Raw genomic sequence first — 11,005 nt, 5'->3', positions numbered from 1 at the left:
TGGCCTGCTGTGTTCATCCAGCTCTAAACCTTGTTATCGAAGTTTGTATGGAGGCTTGATTAGAGCTTAAACACCAGTATAGACTGGTCCCAGGACTTGTTGGTGGGGATGGTGTTGAGGGAACTTTACTTTCAGTTTACTTTTAGTTCAAAAGAGTAGACTGGTTGACTGAGTTTTATCAACAATTTCTACATCAATATAAGTGTTACTTGTCATTTTTGTAGCACCTTCACAAGTTCGGAAGGATGATCAACTATCTGCTTTACAGGTAGGAGTGAACTGGCTTCATTTATATCAGTTTGTTTCCTATAGAACCAGATGTTATTTTCTACTCCAAATAAAAGATGTCCTTATAGGAACCCAGTCGGGTCCCAGCTGTGCCTTCTTTTGTTAGGTATGTGGAACATGCCTTGTTCTAGTTCAATTTAGGTTCCTTCCCTCACCTTTTTGTTTTCCAGTATGTTTGATGACTTCCCTGCTCTTCTATGAATAGGAAAATTTTATCAACTTTGGCTTTCAATTTCCACTTTTTTCTTCCCTTTCAGATGGTCCACCTCAAACTCTTCCCCTCCTCTGCTTGACTTCTGATCCGCCTTTATAGAAATAGGCCATTGATCAAGTCACTCCTAAAAGGACAAAGGCAGCAGATACATGGGAATAATACCTGCAAATCCATCAAAATATCCTTGTCCTTAAAGTGTGTTGGCTGAATTTTTACTTGCTTGTAATGGCAGGAATGGCAATAACATTTTATTTCTGGGATTTTGAACTCCTGTGCCTTCCTGTTTCCTGATCTATTTCCTATGGCTCGGATTATGATCTGGCATACACATCTGTGATGTCAGGGTTGCCAATAACAGTTCTCGGGAAAATTTGTTTCCTATGTCTTCCAGTGGGAGGCTTTTGAAAACATGCCTTGTTCGATAGTTTCACAAAGGAAAGCCTTCTGAGGAGTCTGGAACATTCTGAAAGATGAAATGTTTTGACAGCTTCAAATATCATGATTATTAGTTAGATGTGTATTACTGCAGCAATTAATTAGAGTTCTATACTGCATTAATCAGCATTATGTATACATTGAGATGTAAAAGAGTACTTTCCTATATGCGTTTAGTACTGAAGAAAACACTTTGGGAGTTTTAGCATAATGATCTGAAGTGACTTAAGTGTCCACAGCCTTTCAAGTTTGAAAAAAAGTCTAAAGCTTTTACTCCGAGAAAAGAAGATACCTGCTTCTGGATTGCTTTGAGTGAGAGGGTATCTGGCATAGCTTAGGGGGATAAAACAGGGCCATCTTTTCTTGCAGTTTCAGTGAGCTCCATCATTTGCATTTGTAATGGTTTGTTTTGACAGCTGGAGCCATTGTGAATGCTTGGCTGAGTTACAAATGATACCAAACCAGCTATTGAGTCATTGTGTCATAACAGTCATATAGCACAGAAGAAACCCTTTGGCCCATCGCATGTGCACTGATCTATCTGCACAATCTCATTTTCCAGCACTTGGCCTACACCTTGAATGCTATATTTCAAGTGCTCATCCACATTATTTTTAAAGGCTGTGTGGTTTCCCTCCTCTGCTACCGTCCCAGGCTTGCATTCCAAATTCCCACCACCCTCTTGGTGAAAACAATTTTCCTCAAATCTCCTTTAAACCCTCCTGCCTTTCAAAATTCAGCCCTTTGTTATTGGCATTTCAACTAAGGGAACAGCTGCTTTCTATCCATACTGTCCATGCCCCTCTTAATCTTATGCACCTCAATTAAACATCCGTCCACCCTCTCTGCTGTAAAGAAAACAACCTGAGTCTATTCAGTCTTTCTTCATAACTAAAATTCTCTATCCACGGCAACATCCTGGTGATTCTTCTCTGCAACCTCTTCAATGCAATCACACTCTTCTTGTAGTGTGATGACCAGAACTGCAGCTGAGGCCTAACCAAAGTTTTGTACAGCTCCAACATAACCTTTCTACTCTTGTCATTTATGCCACGACTGATAAAGGCAAGTGCCTTAACCACCTTATTAACCTGTCATGCCACCTTCAGCAAGCATTGGACAAGCACCCCAAGATTCCTCTGTTCATAGTGTTGTAAGATTTACTGAATACTCCCTTGTCTTCTTACATCTTCCAAAGTACATCACCTCTCACTTTGCAGGGTTAAATTACATTTGCCACTGATCTGTCAATCTGACTTTTCCGTCTATGTCCTCCTGGAACCTAAGAACTTCTTCCTCTCTACTAACCACCTGCCAATTTTCATGTCATCCTACTTATCAACTGTCAACTACTTGTCATCTCCCCACATTCTTATCTATATCATTTTTAAATATATATAATATATATGTCACTAACAATAATGGACCCAGCACAGATCCCTGAGGTATGTCACTAGACACCAGCATCCAGTCATTCAAACAGCCTTTTGCCACCACCTGTCTCCTAGGACCTAAGCCAGTTTTGGATCCATCTTGCCAACTCACCCTGGATCCCTGAGCTTTTACCTTATCAGTTTCCCATGTGAAACCTGTCAAAGGCTTTGCTGAAATCCGTATAAACTACATCAACTGCACTATCCTCAACTACATATCTGGTTACCTCCTTGAAAAATTCAAATTTGTTCGGCATGACCATCCTCTGATAAAACCATGCTGACTATCGCTGATCAAACTTTACTGCTCAACCTGGAGATTAATTCTCTCCTTCAGAACTTTCTACATTATCTTTCCTACCACTCGTGCAACTCACTGATCTGTAATTCTCTGGTTTATCCCTACTACTCTCCTTGAAAGGTGGAACCACATTAGCTGTCCTTCAGTCCTCTGTCACCTCCCCTTTGGTGATAAAGGAATTAAGAATTTGGGTCAGAGGCCCTGTAATTTCCTCCTATAAGCAGCCTGCAATTCAACTCATCTGCATATCCAAGGGCCTAAACAGTCTTCCCAGGTGAAGCAGCATTCTCCAATCTGGTCTATTGCATTTGCTGCACCTATGTGGCCTACTCTAGATTAGAGAAACCAAATGCAGACTGCGTGACCACTTTGCAGAACACCTCTGGTCCATGCTCAAGCATGACCCCGACCTTCCTGTAGCTGGTTATTTTAACAGTGTCCTGCTCGCATGCCAACTTGTCTGTCCTTGGCATACTGCAGTGCTCCAGCAAATCACAGTGAAAACTGGAGGAGCAACTTCTCACCTTCAGACTAGGCACCTTACAACCTTTTGGGCTCAATATTGAGTTCAATACCTTCAAATTGTGAACCCATTTCTCCCCTTTCTTTTAGTTTTCCTTGTTACATTCTCTGTCACCATGTCCTCTCTCCCCTCCTCCAACTCCAGTGGGACTGTCTGTCCTTTCAAGACTGGCAGTTAGAAAAACCATTGTTCTGATATTTTCACATTCCGATCACTTAATCTGCACTACCAACATCCTTTCTCCCCCCAGCACTCCATCCTCCCCAAATATTGCGTAAACGCTGCCCCCTCCACACTTCTTCAGAGCTGAAGTGAAGAGTCATCTAGACTCAAACATTAGAACATAAGAACTAGGAGCAGGAGTAGGTGATCTGGCCCCTCCAGCCTGCCCCGCCATTTAATAAGATCATGGCTGATCTTTTTGAGACTCAGCTCCACTTACCCGCCCACTCACCATAACCCTTAATTCCTTTACTGTTCAAAAATTTATCTAGCCTTGCCTTAAAGACATTCAGTGAGGTAGCTTCAACCGCTTCACTGGGCAGGGAATTCAACAGATTCACAACCCTTTGGGTGAAGAAGTTCCTCCTGACCTCAGTCCTACATCTGCTTCCCTTTATTTTGAGGCGATGCCCTCTCTAGTCCTAGTTTCACCTACTAGTGGAAACAACCTCCCTGCCTCCACTTTATCTATTCCCTTCATAATCTTGTGTTTCTATAAGATCACCCCTCATTCTTCTGAATTCCAATGAGTATAATCCTAGTCTACTCAGTCTCTCCTCATAATCCAACCCCCTCGACTCTGGAATCAACCGAGTGAATCTCCTCTGCACCCCCTCCAGTGCTAGTATATCTCTTCTCAAGTAAGGAGACCAAAACTGCACACAGTACTCCAGGTGTGGCCTCACCAGGACCCTATACAGCTGCAGCTTAGCCTCCCTGTTTTTAAACTCCATCCCTCAAGCAATGACAGACAAAATTCCATTTGCCTTTTTAATCACCTGCTGCACCTGCAATCCCACCTTCAGCGATTCATGCACAAGGACACCCAAGTCCCTTTGCACAGCAGCAGTAGCTTGCACTCTCTCCATGGATGCTGTCTGACTGGCTGTGATCTCCAGCATTTTTTGTTTTCCACACTTTGGGCATTGCCCACTTTTAAGCCAGCCAAAGCTTCCTATACATCCTTACCTGCTATGTCAGTCCCTCTCCCTAAAATCTGTACCTGCACCCCCCTCCTCCTGAGTGAAGACAGAAGTGACGCACTCATTTAACAGCCTACCAATGTCTGCTCGCTCCATTCACAGATTGTCCCCTTTCTCCCTAATGGCTCTGCTCTTTCCCTGGTTATCCTGTTCTCCTTAATATACTTATAGAATGTCTTGGAATTCTCCCTAATCTTAACTGCCTGTGTTTTTTTTTCATGTCCCATTTTCCTTGCTGTCCTAATTGCTTTCTTAAGTTCCTCCCTGCACTTTCTATTTTCTATGAGGGCCTTAGTTGATTTGCTCCCTTTGTACTTGCAAAAAGCCTCTCTTTTTCCTTATCCGGTCCTGAATATTCCTAGACATCCAGGGTTCTCTGGGCTTGTTTCTCATATCTTTCACTGTAATGGGGACATGTTAGCTGTGTACTCTCTTCATTTACTCTTTGAACCCACCCCGCATCCTATTGTTTTAAATTTTTTGCCCCCAATCCAAAGCCTCCCCAAAAAATGCTCCCCCTATGCAATCTCAACCACTTGTCTGGCTTTGTTCCCCAGAATTAGGTCCAGTATTGTGCCATCCCTTGTAGGACAATCTACATGTTGACACAAAAAGCTGTCCCAAATGCATTTCAAGAAATCCAACCCCTCGCAACCCTTTACATTATGACAATCCCAAGTAATGTTCAGGAAGTTGATATCTGCCAATATAATTACCCTACTATTATTGTTATTGCACACCTCAGGGAATTGTGCGCATATATGTGCTCCTCTATTGCCTACTGACTGTTTGGGGGCCTGTAATACACTGTCAGCAATGTGACTGCCCCCTTTTTATTCCGAAACTGTCTTCCACAAAGCCTCATTTGAAGACCCTTCCAAGATATCATTCCTCCTGCAGTAAACTGACCCCTTAATTAATAATGCAGCAACAGTTCCTGCTTTATACTCTCCCCTGTCCTGCCTGAAAACCCTATATCCTGGAATGTTGAGTTGTCAGTCCTGCTCCTCACTCTACCATGTCTCTGTGATGGCAACAGTATCACAACTCCACATGTCAATCCATACTCTTATTTGTATTGTCTATAATACTCCTAGCATTAAAGCAGAGGCCACCCAGCCTCATCTTACTCCCTTGAATCACAGCATGGCTGTATTTGCTCTATTCTCCAATTTGTGTACTCAGCAGAGAGCAGTGTTTTCCATGTGTGGTTCACTCAAATTGGTCATCCATTTTTTACTATGAGTTTTATCTTTGCTGGAATGTCTACCATTGTGGCACTTGATCACTCAATTTTTGGAAGGTGGTATATACCACATCATTTGTACTACTCTCTGCAATCACTCTGCCACTTGTCTAGAATTGAACAGTATGCGTTGTAAAGAAATAATGAAGCTAGTACACTGAAATTAATTCTCTCTCTCTCCCCCCTTCTCTTTTTTACTCCCTCTCTTTTGTTTCCTACCACTCTTTTTATCCTCTCCCCCTCTTCTTTTTTTTTTTGTCCTCCCTCACTTTTTTCCTCCCCCTCGGTGTCTCTCCCTCTCTCTCTCTCCCCTCTCAGGTATCCCTCTCCACTGATCAACTGCAGAAGTTGCTTCAGTTGCAGGTGAGAGCTTTCTGGCCAATTCATATTATGTTAGCTTTTCAGTGGAAATTAGCAATGACATTATCTTTCAAAATAGTTTTCCATACTCCCAGTTGTGTTGCATTTGATGCATTCTGGGGAAGGGGGTGAGGGGTTGCTGTGGGTGTTTGCTTGTGTGTGAGAATGCTCTTCAATGATAATGCTTTCTTTGATAGTTACTTTATTTATCTGCCTTCCATTTTTTTTAAGCTATGCACCTGGGTTTCACTTAGAATATCCCTTGATGTATTTGTTCAGGACCTTGCTGTATGGGATTCAAGGCCATGGTTTAAGTTAGGTTGTCCCTGCTATTTAGACTCATCACCTTCTGTCATAGTAAAAGTGTAGCTTTCATGAGCAAGTCATTGGCAGTTTAATTTGGAAAAGTTTTGAAGACAGAAAATAGGATATTAGTGTATCAGTGTTTGCTGATCGAGCCTGCTAGGTAATCTGGAGGGAGCTTTAGCAGGGTACTGATCCAGGATTTGTAACTCCTGGGTACTTGGTGTTAAAAATATTTATTGATGACCAGTGCATTTGAAGAGCAAAATCAATAAAACTTCAAGAGTAGGTACTTTGGCTTCAAAACATTTCAGTGGATTTCCTGATAGTGATTTAGTCTCATGTGATGCTCTGCTTTAACTTAAACTTCTGTTTATCAGCTGCTTCAGTCAGTTTCTGGAGGACGAGATGTTGCCACGGATCTGCCAAAGGCTGTGGAGCTGGAGAGCAGGCTGACAGCTGTGCAGAAACAGCTGAAGAGCACAGAAACTGAACAACAGACAGTCCTGCAGACTAATGAGGTCAAAATCATTGAGTTGGAGAGTAAGGTACAAGGCTATTCTGGGCTTGACTATTACGTGAACACACTAGTCGCTGCCATTTAAGTTAGGTCAAAAATCACACGACACCAGGTTATTGTCCAACAAGTTTATTTAAGTTAGGAGGATCATAAGTTATGTGGATGGAGTACAAAGGAAAATAATCAGATTAAGTGAGGAGCACAACTTGTGAAAAATGGAATTTAATTCCTCCTTGACCAAATGGAGTAAAATTAGAGTCTGGGCATTCTGAATGAAATTACTTTTTCATACACAGGATAGTGGAAATCTGGACCTACCTTTCCCTAGAAAGGCTGTGCATGTGAGGTTATTTGAAATTTTCAAGACTGAGATTGATAGAGTTTTATTAGATAGAGGGATCAACGTACTAATCAACAGTGATCAAATTAAATAGCTGTATAGGCTAAGATGGGTAAATGGCTTCCTCCTGTTTCTATGACCCATGTGATAGAACAAAGCTTTTTTTTTCCACTTGACTGGTCCCTCAAGTATATCTGGAAAATTACCTTCTATTTGAAGTGAGAGGTCTTTGGATAAAACTAAAATACTGCAGATGCCAGAAATCGGAAACAAACACAGAAAATGCTGGAGAAACTCAGCAGTCTGGTAGCAGCTGTGGAGAGAAACAATGTTTACATTTTAAGTCCAACATGACTTCTTCAGCACCAATTTAAGATGAAAAAATGCGAAAAAAATCAACAGTGACGTGAGGCAGTAAATTTTCCTGCAGTGAATGGCTAGGATCTGGAGTGCACTGCCTGAGAGTGTAGTGGAAACACCTTCAAACGAGGCTCTCTGATTAGAATTGGACAAGTGACTGAAAAGGAAGGATATGAAGGCTAGTGGGAAAAGACAAATGTGTGGGACTAGGTGAGTTACTTTTGAAGAAAGCCAGCACAGAAATGGTAAGCCAACTGACCTGTGCTGTAGCTGTTTATATTTCTGTAAGTGCAATGTTCATGCACAGTAATTTTGGAGACAAACGTAGCTCCCCCACCAATGCTAAGGTTGCAGTGTAAGTGTAAAATGGAAGAACTCTCTGGGAACAGCAGCATAGTTGCTTTGTTGTGGGTCTAGTAATACATTGGCCTGAACTAAAAGTCTGCAGAAATGAGTTTAAGTTGCATCACGGCAGCTGAAGTCCAGTTGATTAAATAAATGAAAAATTGTGTAATTGGTAATGGTGAACATAAATCTACAGGTTGTTGTTTAAAAACCCATTTGGTTCACCTAATATCCTGTAGGGAATTAAATGTACTAACCTTACTGGGTCTGGCTTATATGTAACTACAGATTCACAACAATGTAGTTAATTCTAAATTGTTCTCTAAAATAGCCTATCAAATTCTCAGTTGTCAAGAATGCAGCTCACAAATACCTTCTTAAGGGAAATTAGGGATGGACAAGAAATATTAGGCTTATGAATGAATAACAAAAAGTGCCACATAAAAGTAGCTGATGCAGAGATGTAATACTTACTTAGCACCTCTTTGAAAAAAGTAAAATGTATTCTTCTCTGATGATTTCATGGTATCTTGCGTTTAGATGATTTATTAATTGTGATCTAGTTTCCTTAAACCTGGAACTAAAAATGATTGTGTTTGCACTAGGTGCGAAAACTGGAACTGGAGCGAGAACAACAAAGAGTTCTACTGGAGAGCCTCCAGCAGCAGCACAATAACGACTTGGAGCTGATTGAGAATGCACACAGGTGAGGTAGAATAGGCATGAACTGGAACAGGGAGAGACAAAAGGTAATGCAGAAAAGGGAAAATCTTTCTTTTTTTTTCCCTTTAACATTAACATTCCAAGGTACTTTGCAGGAATGTTAACAAACAGAAACCAAAAGAACTGCGGATGCTGGAAATCAGAAACAAAAACAGAAATTGCTGGAAAAGCTCAGCAAGTGTGGTAGCACCTGTGGAGAGAAATCAGAGTTAATGTTTCGGGTCCAGTAACCCTTCATCTGTCCTCAATTCTTTTCCAGCAGTTTCTGTTGGTTGTTAACGAGCAGCAATTTGACATGGAGCCAAATAAGGTGATATTAGGACCGATGATCAAAAGTCTAGTCGAACAGATAGATTTTAACTGGTGTTCTAAAAATAAATTGTTCTAAAGAAGGTGAGAGGTTTAGGAGGAAAATTCTAATGCCTGCAGCCCAGGAAGTTGAAGGCAGGGCCTCAGGTAAAACTGCCTAAGCTGAAAACAAGAAGGCAATTAAAAGTGCTTAAAAATTAATTACTTCTTTAATCTCTTCCAAGTGTAAAACCTGATAGCTGCTGAACCATGGCCGCACCACAGAATTAGAACCCTTTTTGGAGGTGGGCTCTTAATGAACTTGCCACAATTTATAAGAGGTTGTTAATAGAAATGGGACTGTTTGGGGCCTACTCCCTTTCGTTCCCTTGGGCAAGGTGGGATTTCTGGCTGAGCTGCTTGTCAGACATTTTGTTTGTCATCCCACCTCCATGCCCATCTGGTTTTGGATGGCAAAATTTCAGCTCCGGTGTTGTTCTAATAAATGTGCACTGCTATTCCTCCCAAGGACAAATATACTTCCTAAAGTTGTGCCCAGAACAGCTCACATCCTAAGCGCACAAGATTCTGGATGAAACTCAGTTCCAAAGAATAGTCATATTCAAGTCAATTTTTACCATGTTTCACTCTCTAAGAGCTGCTGAGTCTCTCCAGCACATCCTGTTTTTATTTCAGATCTCCAACTTCCACACTACTTTGCTTTTACAGAGTAAAGCTCCCCCTGATTATTCCATCAAACTCATCCAGATTAGGCACAGCGTGTGCAGAGGCCGCAAACCGGGATTATAGACTGACTGTAACACAGACTGGAGGAGAATGCAGAAACAAAGTATTATGGGAAATTTAAAACAAATGCAGAAAATGCTGGAAATACTTGGGTTTCAACAGCATCCCATTGTTGAAAATTCAGGTGTGATGGGCTGAAATAGGAAGGGATTAAATTGACCACCTCTTTCTGTTATCCTTCCTGCCAGAAACCGCTTGAAGGTAATTGAAGAATCTTATCAGCAGCGGGAGGCTAGACTCCAAGAAGAGAACCGAATTCTCTCTGAGCAGTCTGTAGCCCGACAACTGAGCTTGGATCGGGAGAGATCAGAGCTGACTGCCCGGTACCAGCGCAAACTCACTGAGTTTGAGGAAGAGAAAGCCAAGGAGAAGGAGCGACTCCGGGAACTACAACGGTAAGAGGAAATGGCTGCATTTCATTAGCGCTGACTGTTTCACTTGCCTCATTTAACAAATAAAACTATTCTTACCACCGACACTATCCTCACTGCCATGACCTAGAAGCCTTTAAGTGCTAGCTGTGAATTCTATGCTAAATTTGTATTTTAGCTCGTGAACTTTCATTGGGTGTCAACAGCCTATTCAGCCATCAAGAGTTTGCATCAAGGCTGATGCTGTTCCAACTCTGGCCATAGAGGTGCACGCTTCAGGAGTAATAGGGATCAGTTGCAGAAACCATGTTCAGTTATTTCTTTCCCTCTGAGGACAACTGTAACGCTGCAGTTAAAGTTAGTTAGGCCAACTCAGATGTGAGTTGAACTTGGTACCGCCCACAACCCATTAAAGGAATTTCAGATCTTTCCAACAAAAAGGCATTAATCTTAAATGCCAAAAATATTAACTACCGGGGAAACATGGTTTTATATTTATGTGCTTCAGCATTGCTGACCTCTATTCTGCAGTCAGTCGATCCTGGATATGCGAAAGGAACACGAGGAGCAGCTGCAGTATGTAAAACAATTGAAGGAACAAGAGATCGATGCGGTGACCAGTGCTTCCTCACATACAAGGTAACATCATCTGAGTGTTCAGTACAGCTCACATTTTCAGTGTAGTTCCAGGCTTGTATTTGAGTAAGCAGAAAGAAAATGTTCCTTGTAACTGTCATGAAGGGCAGAGGTACTGAAGGAGAGCATGGGGCAGCTTTATCTTTATTCATTCTTGGGATGTGAGAGTTGTCACTTATTATTCATCTCTAAATTGAGGGCCTTGCTGGTCACTTCAGAGGAAACCAGTTGTTATTATCCCATCCAACATAAACTTGACTCTAACCTGCTTGGATGACCTGTGGATTGAAACACAGCTTATTTGCAA

General features: G+C 41.7%; 1 protein-coding gene across 6 annotated transcripts in view; it reads left to right on the top strand.

Moving 5' to 3' along the window:
* LOC109934358 (fas-binding factor 1 homolog) overlaps nucleotides 1-11,005 on the top strand; it is an 87,295-nt gene that overhangs the window by 53,990 nt on the left and 22,300 nt on the right. For all 6 annotated transcript variants that reach the window (XM_048610762.1, XM_048610761.1, XM_020533164.2 and 3 more), the window contains 6 exons: nucleotides 225-268; nucleotides 5,964-6,008; nucleotides 6,689-6,856; nucleotides 8,479-8,579; nucleotides 9,880-10,086; nucleotides 10,594-10,701. In XM_048610762.1, coding sequence (XP_048466719.1) covers nucleotides 225-268; nucleotides 5,964-6,008; nucleotides 6,689-6,856; nucleotides 8,479-8,579; nucleotides 9,880-10,086; nucleotides 10,594-10,701 — 673 coding nt within the window. The remainder of the gene's footprint in view (nucleotides 1-224; nucleotides 269-5,963; nucleotides 6,009-6,688; nucleotides 6,857-8,478; nucleotides 8,580-9,879; nucleotides 10,087-10,593; nucleotides 10,702-11,005) is intronic.

Source organism: Rhincodon typus, chromosome 23 (assembly GCF_021869965.1).
Source record: "Rhincodon typus isolate 14 chromosome 23, sRhiTyp1.1, whole genome shotgun sequence".
NCBI classification, from domain to species: domain Eukaryota; kingdom Metazoa; phylum Chordata; class Chondrichthyes; order Orectolobiformes; family Rhincodontidae; genus Rhincodon; species Rhincodon typus.
This window is presented reverse-complemented; position numbering and strand designations above follow the sequence as displayed.